The sequence below is a fragment of the Rhincodon typus genome, chromosome 18 (assembly GCF_021869965.1).
Source record: "Rhincodon typus isolate 14 chromosome 18, sRhiTyp1.1, whole genome shotgun sequence".
Taxonomy (NCBI): domain Eukaryota; kingdom Metazoa; phylum Chordata; class Chondrichthyes; order Orectolobiformes; family Rhincodontidae; genus Rhincodon; species Rhincodon typus.
The window spans coordinates 30631375-30648853 of NC_063349.1; the positions used below are offsets into that span (position 1 = coordinate 30631375).

The window sequence follows — 17479 nt, forward strand, 5'->3', positions numbered from 1 at the left end:
TGAAGGAAAAATATTTGTTGTCTTTATTTGACATGCAGGCGTTGATTTTATTCCAACCCACCTGTCCGTGACTGAACATCTCAACAAATAAACAGGAGCAGGTTACTGAGCTGCTCAGCTCCTGATGATTTCTGAAATTAAACTCTAAACTGCAAGTACATAAAGCCCCCCCACCCAAAGCTGTATGGGCCTCAAAGCTTTATTCAAATTGGGATCCACTTGATGTGATTTTAAACCAAGTTTAAGCAGGGAATCCACAGTATCTTACAGCCAACACAAAAGCAGGTTTGTAGACACAAAAGATTAGTTGAATCTAAAACTTTGTTTTGTGAGGTCAAGCAGTAGGAGAACACAGACAAGCCTGACCAGCAGAGTTCCAGCCCATTGTCCCCTCTGTTGAAGCCTATCTCACCTTTTGCTTACCTGGAAGTTGACAGAATAATAAGAATTGTTCGCTCGTTCTGGTGGATTTAAAGAAAGTATAGAGGTTGAAGTTGTCACCTGTAGCCTCGATCCAGGTGGGAAATTAACTTGCTGGTGCAGTATTTTGTGAGGAGCTTATGCAGAGTTGAAATCCACCCCATAAAAAATATTCAAACTCTCATGTGCATCTTTGCTTTTGATATTTTCTGTGTGTCGCATTATGGAAATTGCAAAATTTGTTAACTCCACCAACACCTGATTACAAAGAATATGTAGAAAGTTACATGGCAAGATTGTGGGATTTTAATTGAGATGTTCAAACTTTCGAAAACTTTGATAGGTAAGCATTATATAAATCTTAATACTGGACTAATTACTCTGATATATACATGTTGCCTTATGGCATTGATTTTAAACTATATTCATAGAATAATTATTGATACCATAAAACCATTGACACACCGCTGCTGTATTAAGTATTTGTCTATAAGTCCAACCATTAGTTTATTTTTATTCTATTGAAGCAAATTCTAACAATATTTTACAAATTAGCTGAGGTAGCAGAGAAGCAGCCTCATACATCATTCAGATGGTGTACGTGAATCCTCACAGTTTTGTGGCATCATTCATGTACTTCCTGATACTGGACACTTCCCATTTTACAGGTTATTAACACTGTTTTATATTGCGGATTTGATTGCGTGCCTGAATGTTGTAAACAATCACTTACCCCTCTTACTACCGGTCATGCTCAGAGGTATTCTAATTGATTGTGATCTTTGACTTGGAAAAGTAAAATATGTGATCTGTCGTGTACTGTGACTCTTTCCCTTAATGTTATGCACTGGTGTTTATGTATCATGTATCTATAGCATGGTAAAACAAATACATTTTTATATTAGAAGAAAATACAACTATGTGAGAATTTGAAGAGAAGACAAGCATGTTTGTGTATTTCAGTCAAAGAAAAATTAAGAGAACAATGTTGTGCTGTATACTTCTCTCTTAAAATTGTTGTTTCTTCCTGACTGTGGGCGTATGGACCCTAGTTACCCTCTTCCGCCCTCCCACCTAATTCCTAAACAAAGTGAGCACATGTGAGTCTGAGGGACATTTCGGTTGAACTCCGTCTTATCCTCTGCCAGCAAAGTTTCCAAAGATTGGGGTCCTGTGATCAGTTGTGGTGCCTTAAAAACAGTGCAAACTTAGATCGACTCTGTTAGTGAAAGTGAGTGTTAAACCTTCCTGATCCAAACAATTTAGCAATTCAAAGCATGAGTAAGGATAACTTTATTTAATTAAATTTAATTGGCTGATAACATAAATGGTTAGATTTTTGTCTTCACTACTTGGTTGATGTTCTGGCCATTTGGAATGACGATTGCTATAAAGGTCACGTGATTTGCTCCACAGGTCACCACTAAGGCAGTGAAAATAGAAACTTATTCCATTTTATTTCTCGTGTGTATTTATGAAATTGTAGTGCATGCATACAGTTTTCATTTACTACACTAAGTTGTTTGCTGACAATTCACACAAAAAAACCTCATCCAGTATGACTAAACATCAGCGTCAATATGAATAGTGTTGTCAATGAATGTTTTAATTTTCCAGCAACAGAATATTTGGATGTCACAAGGCGACTAATGTTTATGTGGAGGTTTATTTTCAGTGGGTTGGATGCCAGTTGTCTGGGAAAAAAAGGAAGCTTTTAATTTATTTAAAGCATTGCTGGTTGTGATACGTGTCCTTTGTTATAACTTGTCAGCTTTACACACACCCTGTATTGTTCCTGGCAAAGCCAACTGCATGAAATGCTTTTCTGGTAAGCTTAAAAAATGCTAATATAATTTAGTGTACTGAATCTCATTCTAAATTTCTCATTTTTTGTATCAGAGGTAAGTTTACAGCAGTTACTTTGGGTTGATTTTGCTAAGGAATTTTGGAATTTAATATTTTCATGAGTTAAAAGTAGTCTCCACTGAAAATCTATTGAACAACTACCTTCAAATTGAAAAAGTTGTCAAATTATTTTCAGATCATTTTCTGATTTTGTCACATCACTTTCTTAATAGTCCATAAGAAAATGTTAAAGAGGAAATGTTTACATTGACTTTTTTTTATTTATATTAGAAGATATTTGCCTTTTCAAAGAAGAAAGTAATTGCTTTTTCAAAGGTTGAATAACTTGGCAGATTGACAAGTTTTCAGATTATGAGCTGGTTAGTACAAGCAATGCCTTCAAATAGTGTATCTCAAAAGCTGTTCATTGTATTAACTTCATCTCTTAGTGTGCAAGGCGTTGCTCACAGAGTACAACAACACATAAAGAAACAATGTAATCGCCACAAGAAATCTTGTAGCAGCATGTCAGTGCTGAGGGTAGAAGACAAACATTGATTCTGGGCATCTCACCGTTTTGAAAATGTTGTCCCTTCAGCAAGTGCTGCAAGACCAAGCAAAGCATACAGCATGTTGCAGTCTGCTGGTTTGGCTTGATGTTCTGAATCTCTCTTGCTGGAGCAGGTGCCTGTGTCAGTGGCCATGATGACTCCCCAGGTGATCACCCCTCAGCAGATGCAGCAGATCCTTCAACAGCAAGTGCTGTCCCCACAGCAGCTTCAGGCTCTACTTCAGCAGCAGCAAGCAGTCATGTTACAGCAGGTATGAGAACACCCGCAGCACACCTGCTTTTTTGACAAGTCACACGCAGAATTGAAAATGGCTCAAGAAGCCCAGTTTTTTTTTGTAGTTGTATTATAATACCATATTTTAATCATATGCATATGCATCTGCCTCAACAAAATTAGAATTCATTAAAATAAGTTTTTGAAATAATCATTTGTTTTTGTTTTGATTTTAATTATGCATATTAGTAATGGATTATGCATATGTAAGTGCTTCAATGAAAATGAGAAAATAAGTTTCAATTCTATAAATTATTTAATTAAATAAATTACAACACCACATTTAGAGTATTTTTGCTATAAATCCATCGCAGGTATTTTCTTATCACCATTAAAATTATTTGGAATTGTTTAGACTGCTTCACTTCATCTTTTTATTAAATTAAGCAGTTTATATATTATGCTGTTAGCTAAAGATATCTTTTAAAAAGTGATTTCTGGAAAAAAAAACAGTATTAGAAGTTTTAAATTGTAATGACATCTTGCACAACTATATTCAGGATCTGTTCAGTCATATCAGTTGAAATTGCAGTCCTGTGACATCCAGCTGAATGGACTGACAGATTAATTAACTTTCTGCTAAGAACCTAACCATGGGGTTTGTCTCAAAAAAACACTGAAATTTGCTTTGCGTAACCATCCAATTTCTTTACGCGCTTCTAATTTTTAGGTTCATTTTGTTTAACAGTCTCTATTGGCTTTCAGCAACAGCTTCAAGAGTTCTATAAAAAACAGCAGGAACAGTTGCATCTTCAGCTTTTGCAGCAACAGCAGCAACAACAACAACAACAACAACAACAACAGCAACAACAACAACAACAGCAACAACAACAACATCCAGCCAAGCAATCAAAAGAGGTAGGTACTGAGTAACTAGGCTGCCTACATAATAGTTTGGGGTGAAAAGGAGGTGGAAGAGAGGCAAGGATAGGATCACATTTTTCTGTAACGAGCCTCTGGTTGTCAAAGGTACATTATTATGATTTTGCTGAGTCTAATAACAATGACAGTAGTACTTTCATGTCCCTCTTCTTTGTAGTGTGGAACTCGAAAGTTGTAATCCAAACCTGCTGTCTTTTAATGTTCGCTAATGAATCACAGTGTACAAAGAGCAAGCTGTGTGATGGACAAAGTACTGATTATCTTGTAGTCACAGAGATTCTGAGTTGGTGAGGGAGCCTCAGTTTTTCCTCAGAGGTACAGCTCAGAGAGCATGCAAATTTAGCCTACTGTTAAAAACCCAGGTTGAGTATAGACTTCAAAGTCACAGGTCCCTGATTAATGAACTGCTACTGTAGGTTTGGACTGGCGAGCAGAAAGTTACAGTTTGATGTGCTCATAAATCAACCTGACAGGCCTGTTTCCCTGGCCTACCTAGCTCTTGTCAGCAAACTGCATCAAATATAAACATAATACAAACAAAACATGTTGAGGTAGTTAAATTGATCAGCAGGTATCGTGGACATTGTTTTCAAGAAACATATTATGCAAACGTACAGGAAACAGCATTGACCTCCTGAGGCATTGTTTCTGTTTGGATTTGTGAACAGAATTTCATGCAGCCATCAAATATGGAATAGAAATTGCTCCCTTATTTCTCTTGAGGCTTTGGGCCATCCACATGACTTGCTCCATTATGCAGTCTGTTTTCCAGTGAGTGCATCAGAAGTTTTGCTTTTCCCCAAACTAATGTGAAAGGTCTTCCACAGCAGCTTGTCTTCCTCTGAAGTGTGACTGCCTTCTCATATCCTCCTGAGTCCCAGGAACTCCAGTTTGTCTTGTAATGCCTCAAAAAATTGGAAGTTAGACTCTTTCCTGTAATAGGGCATTTCTCTGCCTTGAATGTATTCCCAGTTTTAATGTATTCCGACAAGAGAAGAAAAGAAAGCTAACAGGGCAATGCTATGAAGGCTACATCCCAGTTTACTAATAGATCACTTGAGACCACATTCATGGGCCACTAAGGACTAAACTTATTCAGCTGCAAAAGCAGCACTGCCTATAAAGATCTTGCTGCGAAGATTTTATACAATGGGCCTGGATAAATGTAATGTTATAGGTGACCTTAGCATTTGAAGGAGCTTCTTTGGTAATTGAAATTAGTTATACATAATCTGTACTCGCTATGTGTTATATTTTCAAAACACTTACTAAATATCATTTGTGTACCTATTTTTGTCATGTATGTAATTTGTATTAACAAATTTGTGCTTATGATGTTCTTTAAACGAACAAGAAAATATTCAAGAAAATCACTCGGCAAAGCTTTTCCGGATTGTTTGTTTGTATGGCACTAAACAAAAATTATTGAGATTTTGTATTATTATAATTGTCATTCGTGTTAACATTGGCAAGAAAATAGTACCAAGCGCTTCCAGATCTTCTCAGTCCCAAAACAGAAAATGATTATCCACTCTTAAATGAAAACAGTGCCAATTTAAATTATAAGGAGGAATCCTACATAGCTGAGTTTCCAGTTACAGGATTCAGGCATGTAAATAAGTATAATTCAAGCACAATTTTGAGTACGGTTTCACAGAATTTCTCATTTCAGTGTATGCTGTTCTCCCAGAAATTTGCATTAAAATTAAATCCTGGTGTAATCTTTTTTACAATGATGAAAATAAAACATAATTGCAAGTATCTGTTAGTCAGCATGGGAAGCAGGCTGCAGCATGTCACATTTTTCTTGTTCTGCTTTTCTTTCCAACAATCCTGAACATGGAGATGATCTAATGAAAGCAGATTTTAGGTTCTTGTTTAGAAAGTCAGCCTATGATTCATTTCATGTGAACCACTTTGGAGGTGGTTAGCACATCTGTTGCAAATCAAATAACATGGTCCAATCAGAGAAACATTTGATGTTTTCATGATGACAAGTATTACAAATAAATGTCGTAAATTTATCATTCAGTTAAGAACATTTTTTTTACAATTACTTATCTCTGAGACTTTAGTTTCTGTTTTACACTGTATGAATCGATACATGTCTTTACAGCAGCAGTTGGCGGCCCAACAGATTGTCTTCCAACAGCAGCTTCTCCAAATGCAGCAAATCCAACAACAACAGCATTTGATGAACTTACAACGTCAGGGACTCATTACTATTCAACCTGGACAGCCGTCCCTTTCAGTCCAATCTCTGCCACAAGGTAATGGAATATAATACTATTAAAGGCTGCAGGGGTCTTTATTGCTTTGTTGTCATTTAGTTACTTATTTATTGCAAATACATGCATAGAGTAGCACTACCTAATTTTGTTATTGCAACATATAAAATTTGTTGCAAACTCTGAACAGTGTTGTATTAACTTACTAAGAGAATATTTAAAAAGTAAATATGTAAAATAATGGTTTCTTCTCATTGTGGCAATTTTCTTGAGGAAATGTTTAAGGTGAATTATCACCCAAAATCAAGTAATACCATCCCAATCATTTTGCTTTTGCTACGATTGGACCTTTTACAAAATAGGTTTTTGACTCCAACTTTCAGGGAGTCAAACAAATTGCCTGGATCCCAATCGTTTAACACGAAATGAACGTAAAATTTTATCTAAATGTACACAAATGCAGTGTATAAATTTTCCAGCAGTGAAAAATACAATGGGTAAATGAATAAAGATCTATTTGAAGGAAATAGCTTCGCTTTTACCCTGTTCTAAAGAAACTTTCAAATCAAGAGACAAAATCAATACATTGAAACTGATGCACAATAATCTGGCAAGCAATTGAGTTAGCAAGCCAATTTCTCACATTTGCCGAAGTGTGTCATCCAACAAGGCCGTCAAGTCTGCAAATGCTATCACTATTGTTGATGCTAGAAAAATGATTTTAATAGTCTAACATTTTAAAAATAATTCATACAAATGTGAGGTTTTTGGGCAAACACAGAATCAGACTGTTTTACCATAACATGGACAACATTTGTTTCAAGATTTTGATTCACTTTGAACTTTGTCCATTTAAATGGTTCATTGTAAGTTAGATTTTTTTTTAAAGTAATGCACATTTTGCAGTCTGATTTATGAATGTTCTTCAAAGAAGGAAATCTGCCATCCTTCTCCAGACTAGCTTACATGAGACTCCCAACCCACAGCAATGTGTTTGCCTTTTAACTGTCTCCTGGGCAATTAGGACTGGGCAACAAGTGCTGGCTTAGCCAGAAATGGCCACATTTCCTGAACAAAAAAAAGTTCTCCTGCACGCAAAAGCCACTTAAAGAAACACCCAGAGTTGAAACCAGAATTTTTTATATAAAAATAATTTAATCAACTTTTATGGATATGTTATGACAACTTATAGTGGCAGGTGAAGACTTGAACCTGGACCTTTGAGGTCCTCTGCAAATTACACCGTTTGTGACTGCAACATTACCTCACCTTGTTCAACATTGTGAACCATGTCTTTTTCTTCTATCTGCTCTGTTTGATAGTCCAACTGCATATCCCTGCATTCTGCAGTAACAATTCCATGCATTCCATCAGAAATTGATTCTTTTCTTACTCTGCTCTCTGACCCTACACAACTCCCAATGGATCCATCTTTTTTCTCAGTTAACATGCTGTTTTTGAGATTTTCTTTTTGTGGGCACAGTAAGCTTCAAATGCATCTAATATGTATACACCATGCTCCCTCTTTCCATTTGCTCTACATTTACTCCTTTTGTTAGTGAATGGACAACTGAAATTTATTTTCCTTAGCAAAGAAAAGGTCACCATTGATACCTCTAACGATAAACAAAGGTATAGTGCCACTGATTCCATCCTCCTTTCCAGCACAATCACAAGCTCACCAAAGTTAGGGGAGTTTGCCAATAGGTTGATTTAAATTAAGCTATTTTGTTATTGTACAGGCTGAGCGTCTCTATCTCATTTAACTTGCCCTGGTCAAATACATCTTACATTTATCCATCACCAACACCCTTACTTGCTTTTAAACTGGTTTCACCACATCTTACCTGCTGTTGAAACTTGTGTCACCATTAAATTTGATTTGTCCAGTCTTTTTTTCCTGCATCCTAAACTTTTCCCTCAAAAAAGCTGCAGCAAGTTCAGAACTCAGCCATAACCTATACCATGGGATATTTCCCACTTGTCCTTTCTATCGTCATTGTCACTCAAATGTGTTAGCTAATTTTTCTGTAATGCATTGCATTTCAAATTTTGTTGTCCTGTTCAAGTCATTCTATCACCTTGATCTTCCTGATGTTCATCACCAGCTGTAGCCATAGCTTTAATTGGCCACTCTTATGTGCTTTGACTGTTGTGTTTTGCACACTCCTCTCTATTTTCTGCACTGTTGGCTGCAGAGCATTTCGTCACTCTCTCTCAGCAGGTCCCTCTCTAAGCCAACTGTACGTGTACTCTTTTCTTCCTCCAGCTTTGAAAGATTTCTTAAACTCATGCCTCACCATCCATTCCCTGATTGTCTTTCCTCATGTGAGGTATCTTGAGGCAATTTTCTACCCTCAAGATGTTATTTAAGTGCATGATGTTGTTTAAACTACGAAATATTTACTCTACATTGCTGCATATCTGAGATAACGTTTCATCCCCTTGCTATTCAGGAATCTGTCTACCGGTGCCTTAAAAATATTTTAAAATTCTGCATCCCCTGCCTTTTAAGGAAGGGAATTCCAAAGATACACAGCCCTCTGAGAGATTTATTTCCCTCATCTCTGTCTTAAATGGGCAATGCCTTATTTTTAAACAATGATCTCCTAGTTCTAGATTCTCCCAAAACAGGAAACATGCTTACCACATCTATCCATTGAAGTCGCTTCAGAATCTTATACGTTTCAATTTCAGACAAGGCTTTATAAAATCTGGGTATTGAGGGGTGATGGTCTGGAATGCAATGTGAGGTATAAACTTGGACCACTGTTAAGAACTCCATAAATCTCACACTTAAGTAATTAAAGCACCATTGTATACGTTCATTGCCCCAGATGGAACAAGCCAAAGGAATTTTGTTTAATAGTTATATGTGAGCAGCTTGTAGAGGTCATGATGAATTCTGTTAGCCAATAAAAAGACTTAAGAATTCAAGTGAATATTTGATCATTGTTAGCAAGTGGGTGAACTGACATTGATTTGGCATGTAAAACAGATTAACCACTTCACCCAACTAGTACAGTTCTTACCTATTCCTTTTTTTAAGTAATATCTGTGCTGTAATTTTTCAGGCTTAAGCCCTGCAGAGATTCAGCAGCTCTGGAAAGAAGTGACCGGGGTGCACAATATGGAAGACGGCGTTTTGAAGCATGGAGGGTTGGATCTCTCTACCAATAATTCTTCCTCTACTACCTCCACTACCATTTCCAAAGCATCACCGCCAATAACTCATCATTCATTAATGAACGGACAGGCTTCAGTTGTCACAACAAGAAGAGATAGGTAAATATCTCAGATGGATTAAAGTATCCGCTATGTACATGGAGACAACAGAGGAGGTGGTTGTTTAACACACCCCCTTCAAAGTCAGTGGATTTTAATCAGATGGTCCGTTATGATATTTTAAATCTGACCCTTGAGCCCAAACCATGCTGAACCCTCATCCAGTTTCCACAGTAACCAGAATAAAAACAAAGTTGCTGGAAAAGCTCAGCAGGTCTGGCAGCATCTGTGGAGGAGAAAACAGAGTTAACGTTTCAGGTCCAGTGACCCTTCCTCAGAACTCAGTTTTGAGTTCCTTAGCAACTTAGTTTTGGTTCTTGATTTACAGCATCCGCAGTTCTTTTGGTTTTTATTCTACAATAGCAAAATGGCTGCTTGAGTTTGGAAGTGTACAAGGTATGCACTTGCAGGCAAACCTCAACTTTAGGGTTTACCATGTGCCTCTAGACCCTCCCTCAACAACTGCTGGTGGATCAGAAAGTTAAAAATTCTCCCCCTAATATATTTAAAATTTCAGCAATAACAAATTAATGTAGTAATTTGGTTAACTTGCTACAATGTTTGGAGGCTGAAAATTTGTGTATTGCAATGGTGATCAGGAGTATTTCTGTGTGCAACTGTCTGACAGTCTGTCTTACAGCTAAGACAGACCTTACTTTCACATCACTCCTAAATTCCCTGTTCTTCACTTCTCCTCCAATTTTCCTGCATCTGTTCCTGGTCTGATGACCCATAGGCTGGCTGTTTCTGTGTCTTCATAAAATCAACATTTTCAATGAAAATATGATCTGCACAACCAAATTCCAATTCACCTCTGTTCCAGTAGTATAATGGTTTTTGGATTAAATTTTTTTCCTCTTCATAGAATGATTGTACAAAAACAGCTTCAATTCAGTATTATGATTTTAAAAGGATACCAGATCATTATGGAGCATTTGGATAAATGTATTAATTTGTGATATCAGTTACATTGAATAACATCATTTCACTCTAGCTGGCAGTGATGTGGGCTGTCCCCCCTGAAACACACTAAAAAATAGATTTGCTTTTCTCCCTTTTGAGATGATTTAAATGTTTCCACATTAATGAATAAAAGATGTTTCATCACAGCTCCATGGATCATTGCTACATCAGCTGCTTTGTTTTTAGTAGAGTTCCATATATCCTAGCATTTTTTTTTGCACAGAACATTTTCAAGATATTGACTGTTGAAGAGAGCTAATAAGGATTTCCTGTAACTTACTGATAAATAGGGTAACAGGGACATTTTCCCCATTCATACAGGTGGTGATGTAGTGGTAATGTTACTAGACTTCTAACTTAGAACCTCAGGCTACGATTAAGTGGACATGTGTTCAAACCTCACCAAGGTAGATATTGAAATTTGAGTTGAATAAAAATCTGGTCCAACCATGTAACCACTGTTGATAATCATAAACACCTGGATGGAAGGAAATCTGCAATCCTTACCTAGTCTGGCCTGCATGTGACTCCAACCCCACAGAAATGTGGATGACTCTCAACTGTCCTGCAGGTAATTAAGGATGGGCAATAATTGCTGGCCGAGGCAGTGAAGCCCACATCCCATGAATGAATAAAAAAAGGCAAACTGCTCTCATTATTGGTAAATCACAATGTTATTTAAATGAACTATGTTATTTATTTAAAAATACTTATATAAAACTTTGTAAAATCTAAAGATTCAATGAAGAACTGTGCTATTTAGAAATTTATATGCTGGAGATGTTCTTGATAGCACATTCATGGGATTATATATGTATTTCCTACTTTCTTCCCTGTTGTCTAAACACGCTGGGTCCACTACTAACTTGCTGACAGAATGGTTAGGCATATTGCCCTATCTGTGTTCACCTTAAGCTAGCCACTAGGAGGCATGCAGCAACAACTGGTCTCATTCCTCTGACTACTATCACCAGGGCTGTTCCATCTTTGAACAGCACAAATGAAACCAACAATTGTGCCCAACAGTTTGTACCGAAATTATAACTATTGCATCATTTTTCTCGTACACCACATCAATCTAATGTCCTTTATGATTATGAGGCATTGTTCTCTGTGTGGAATGGCTTGCACATTTTATAGTTCCCATGTAGACTACCCCCTTTTATTTGCTATTTCCATCCTTCTATTTCACACTTCTATTTAAGCTTCTATAATATGACTATTAGCTAAATTTGGCACATATTTGTAGTCAAGTTAGTACATTTAACCAATTATTGGATCATACCCACCACACCTCCCAAACCATTCCTATCCCATGCTGTAGTAGTCTGCCAATGTCGCCAATCCCACACCGTTCCCTCCCTTTCGTGCAATTTTCATCCAAATCATTCCATTCTTCTGATACCATACTTCTCATCAATTCCATCTTTCACATGCCATTTGCTCCCATGCCATTCACAATCCCATATCATTGCAATCTTCCTACGTCAGTCTCTCAAGCCAACCCTTCTCTCCCATGCGATCACAATCCCGTAATAGTGTATCTGCCGTTTCCATCCTTCCTATGCATCCCATCCTTCCCACTCCTCCATGGCATTCCCATCCTATTTCATTGCATTTCACCTTTCACATGCTGCCCCTCTCGCACCTCTCCATTCCACCATTCTATCTCATTCATTATCTCATGTCATTGCCAACCTGCATGCCATGCCATTTCCTTACTAGCTTCCTCCCCCCATGCACCTCCCCCAACTACATTATCCAATGCTCTCCCAATTCTCCAGCCAGGTTTATTTTTGTTGTTGGGCTCCCCTTACCTTCTGGTGTTTCTTCTCTTCCAATCCCCCAAGCTTTTGCCAAGCTGTTTGAGTATTACTTGTCAGGGTTTGAAAACCTTTTGTTTTTCCAAGCGGTTGGTGTCAGATTTTCAAAAGGAGCTTAGTATGATCTGTCAAGGGAAAGCCTGCTCTAAAAATTGGGACGATAGTTGCAGTTCTCCTTGAGCTACAATATGATTTGGAGATAGAACAAAGGCAGCAAAGAGTGGAAGCTCTGTACAATGGGAGGATGGAGGTTACAACAGAAGGCGCAATCCATCTTGAGGGACACTGCTCCTCTCTCGCGTCAGGTAGAAACAGTATATGAGGTGCTTACATTTTATCAAGGGCATGACTAAATTGAATGGTAATTAAATGAACAGCTGAATGGTAATACATAAACAAGTCAAATCCCTGAGTGAGATCTGGCTTGATGGTCAGTAGGGTTTTAATATAAATTTTATTACACAAAAGCATAATAACAGTGTTGCACTATATAGAAACAATTGTAATAATCTTATTACAAATATCAGAAATAAAGATTCAACACTTTTACCTTTAACAAGAACCTGACATACTCTTACCTGTGTGAAGGATCACCTTACCTCCACTTTAAAACTCTTTGTTCAGTTAGCATGACTGTAGTTGGGTTTCTTTCCAGCAAAGTTCTGCATTCACTCAATGCTATTTCTTTTAGTTAATGTGTCTTTCTCTGACCCTTAAACAAACTGCTAACACTGCTCACTTATGATTAGCTTGGATTTTGTAAATTCATGTCTTCTGCAGCTTTCTACTCCTGAAAGTTTGCTTATAAGTAACTCTGGACTGTATCTGCATCTATGACTGCTTTGGAGACTGTGATTAACATCAGTTCTTCTGTTAAGGGCTGCTTCTATCAGAATAAGCCATACACACTGTCTGACCTTTTGGATAGTTCAGTGTTTTTATGGTATTGGACTCCTGTCACTAGGCACCAGCAGTTATTTTTTTCCTTCTTCTGTTTTCACTGAATTGATCACCTCAAGGGTTTCACCACCTCAATAAAATGCATGTAAGCAAAATACAGACAGACAGTCAAAACAAACTTAAAGCTAAATTTGATTATTTTAATTTAGAACGCAAGTTTCCAAATAATACAAACATATCATATATCTTCATCACGAACCCAATCTGCTGCAACACAGCAGGGAGAGGGCACCACTGCCAATGACAATTAAGGTTATCATCACTCTCAGTTTTTATCCCGACAATTTCGTCCAGCAAGGAGCAGGCAACATGAGCAACATTTCACAGTTCACCATCATTGGTCCACCACAAAGAACGACAGCAGTGGTCTCCAACCCTCTTGAGCACAATATCAGTTTTTTTAAAATTTAAATGCAACTCAGGTTCTGCTGCTAAGAAGATGTACCCTAGACAGTAGATTTAGTACTTTATAAATCAAAAAACAAGTGTATATAATTACTCACCAAATTTAAATGTGACACCTATGATTGCACATTACCTACCAATGTTTTGGAGTCTGGGCTAGCTGGTTGTATACAGTCCATCAGACGTGCGGCAGGCACAATACTTAGATTTGATTATCTTCATCTGGGAGAGCTTTGTCTCGCAGACGTTTGTAGAGTTAGAGTAGGCTTTCACAGTAAAATTACAGAATGATAGGAGTTTTTTTTTCTGATTACAAGTCTCCAAAAATCAATGCCCCTTGGTCTGACTTTCAGCTTAATATCATTTTATGCAGTAATTATCTCCATATTAACTTCATTACTTTGTCAATCAAGTACCTGTTGGAAGTTGGTGGTCAATCCACCAATGTCTACCTGAAGGAATGGATTTGAGACAAACATGATAATTTGTTCCATCACATTTAATTCCTGAAATCACCTGTTGTATTCCTCTGCCATTTTCCTCAAGTATGCACAGACATTTTCTGGATGGAATCATTTTCCACTGTCTTTGATTTTTTTTGTAGTACTTTTTCCAGACTTGAAGTGTTGTCACATTTGACTGGAGCACTGACTCAGTTTTAATTTGAATGCATTCGCAGGAATGATCAAATGTGCTATATCTTTGTCTTTCTCCCTGCAGTTCACAGTCCAGCATATTCAGTTTTGACATTATATCTGTAAGGAACCCAAATTTGAGCAACCACACATTGTCTGCAAGCTCACTTCATTCCTTGATTTAAGAAAAATGATGGTTTCAGGTAACAGATTTAAACCTTCTTGCAGGAGGATATGTAAGGTTCTGGACCAAGTGTTGGAAAATATGATGAGAATAATTAAGTGGTTCTTCTTGACTGGCACAGACACGATGGGCTGAACGGCCTTCTTCTGTGCTGTAGACCTCAATTGCTTTCTCTCAATTGAACTACTAACATTAGCGTGGAGGATTAAATCACGATAGGCAGCGCTGACTTTGTCGAGTAAAGATTTAAACAAGCGGTGCTGAAATCATGTTTACAATCTTGACAACGACTTTCATTACGTGAGAAAGATCAATAACCATAGGTAGGCTTCTGGATCCCTGTCCCTAGAACATCCAGAATTATGCTGGCTGCTTTCAAGTGTAGAGGCACAGAAAGTCACTTTTATGATCACGATATATTCCTGGGGTCCCTGTTTGGCTTGAGTTGCTCAGATATTGGCTATGGAACACTTTTTTTTCATCCTTCGCAGACCTATTAGATAAACAACTGAAGAAAAAAAAACTGCAGGTGTGCATAGAAGGGCAGAGGAGCAGGACTAGCTGAGCTGCTCTTGCAAAGTGTCCCCATGGGCATGATGGGATGAACAGATTCCAATGTTTGTAGTACAGAAATATACTGGTTTCACTCGCCGGTTCCTAGTATATTTGTTATTAATTCATTTGTTTCCATTGCCGTCGCAAAGCCTACTTCATCCTGAAATGACAATCCATTTGGACTGAGATGCAACAAGCTGGCAAAGCCTGTTAAGACAGTGCACTTGTCTCCAGTCCTGTGACTTTGCAGCAGCATGCTGATCAATTTGCACACAGCAAGGCAACACGGGAAGGTGGTGAGATCAGAGATAGTGCAGTCAACCTGTCAAATGTGTTCTACATGTTGGAGACCACAGAATGGGAAGCTGGCTGCTGGATGATGCCCCTCTACACCCAGCTCATGACTCCCCTCTGCCAGTTGATGTCATATGGACAACACAATGAGAGGTATGCAGCAAGTAGAAGCATCGTGGAACAGGTTCATCAGCATTTTGAAACGTCAGTTCCACTGTCCGGAGTATTGGGAGACATTCTGTGGCTTCAGAGCATAGTTATCAAAAGAGCACAGCCCTGGCCACCAAGTCTTTGGAGGAAATGATGGAAGTAGAAGTTGAAACAAGAAGGGAGGACATATTCACCCTGGATGGATTGAATACTCAAACTTTAATTCCCCTGAGATTCCTCCAGACATCATTGTTGCTCCATAATTCCCACTCTTCAATCTTTCCACCACAATCACAGCGAAAATCTTGATGTGAAAGTCACCAACAAGCCATAAAAACTTCATACAGCTACAGATTCAATCATATATACAAGACTTAGCTATTCACCTTATGAATTCTCAGTGCCTATCTCATGGGTGCCTTTGTCTGGCCTAGTGGTCCTGTGCCTGCTACCCCACTGATGGCAGGTTTCTGGCAGAATACCTTAGACATTCAGTCAGGGAGTCTGTAGATGACCTTGGATAAGAATTCAACAGAAATCTGGGATTAGAAATAGCAAGGTCAGTGACAGAGTGGCAATGGTGCAAGCACAAATACTGTCATCCTGAGCAGTTTCGGGGAACTCAGAGCCACTGGCATTCACCCAGCAAGGCATCCCTTTCTAGTAACATGTTGGATCATGATGTGCTGGACTGCTGTGAGAGCCGGCATGCAATGTAGACCTCTTATATCGGTAGTCATCAGTGGCACCAGTCTGAACTTGCATGACACTAAGATGAGTTTACTTATCAGCAAACAGAGATCTGATGACCTCAATCTTAGCTTCTGCTTGTGTTGCGATAGAAGCTGAGAAACTATCTGTTTGCATTCTGCATCAATGTCGGGGCTGCATGTGCTGTCGTGACATTGATCATCCACTTCCAAGCTAGGAAAGATGGGCTCTGACGCTGCAAAAAATCTGGGCTAAGTTGGAATCAGACTCTTCTACGTCCCAGTCAGTCACAGGAGACTTGGTGGAAGACCAGTCAACACACCAAGCATGACTCTGTGCATGGACATGAAAATTCTCTTGTACAACGTCCCATCCAAGTTCTCATCTGTGTCCTTTGCAGCAGAATTTGTCTGTAACCTCACCTACTCTGAGCTAGAACGTAGTGTATACTTTGTCTTGGCCTGGCACCAAACCACCCATATCTGGCAACTTAGCATATGTTGACACTAACTCTACATGATGCTGTAGAGTGTATGCATTCCCGATACCTGAGGTGATGGCTGTGACTGTCAGATCAAATGATGAGGCTTCTTTTGTCAGAGATCTGGTATTGTTCTTTGTTCTGAAACTGGCTAGGCAGAAAATGTTGAAAGAAGTAAAGTGTAAACAAAATATTAGGATAAAAGATTAGGAGGGCAAGAGAACCATGGTCATCGCATCTACAGCTCCCACTAGATGCCAGATAACAGGATGAGAGTGAAGTGGGATTTGAGAAGGACCATAAGATAGAAACATCCCAGCATCCTGAATGTTCTCGGTGAAGCTGATATAATAGCTTTGGTCACAGTCAGTCTCATGACTAAGACATTAGCTCCTCCAAAGTGCTCAGGAGATATAGGCATGCCTTTTTAAATCAGTTCTCTGATGTTTCCCAATGTTAAGATCTACCTTGATCGACAAAAAAGTGGAATGAACTCTGTTGCAATGTGTTTGAGTGATGTCCTTGCCAAAGCTGAATACCTTCAGGTTGGTGGAAATTGTGAAAGGTGGCTATGAGATTGACAGCCATGGCAAGTGTGTGAGGGCGAGGTGGAGTACCCAGATGATTGGCAGGAGTCCTTATTACTGATGGTTGATTGTTGACTGTGTTGCATTAAGCAACTTGAGAGATGAGTGCTATTCTGATAGAAGATACCCTTTAAAACGTATTCACTGATGGTGACCACCCTTGTCACATTATTGAACTTTACCCAGTCAATTTTTTATGGCTGGACTCTGCTTATTGACAACACCT

At 38.4% G+C, this 17479-nt stretch overlaps 1 protein-coding gene across 10 annotated transcripts in view; it reads left to right on the plus strand.

Moving 5' to 3' along the window:
- foxp2 (forkhead box P2) overlaps positions 1 to 17479 on the plus strand; it is a 746195-nt gene that overhangs the window by 652152 nt on the left and 76564 nt on the right. For 9 of the 10 annotated variants that reach the window (XM_048607717.1, XM_048607716.1, XM_048607725.1 and 6 more), the window contains 4 exons: positions 2950 to 3087; positions 3816 to 3968; positions 6109 to 6262; positions 9295 to 9505. In XM_048607717.1, coding sequence (XP_048463674.1) covers positions 2950 to 3087; positions 3816 to 3968; positions 6109 to 6262; positions 9295 to 9505 — 656 coding nt within the window. The remainder of the gene's footprint in view (positions 1 to 2949; positions 3088 to 3815; positions 3969 to 6108; positions 6263 to 9294; positions 9506 to 17479) is intronic. The other variant, XM_048607724.1, reaches the window with a different exon arrangement.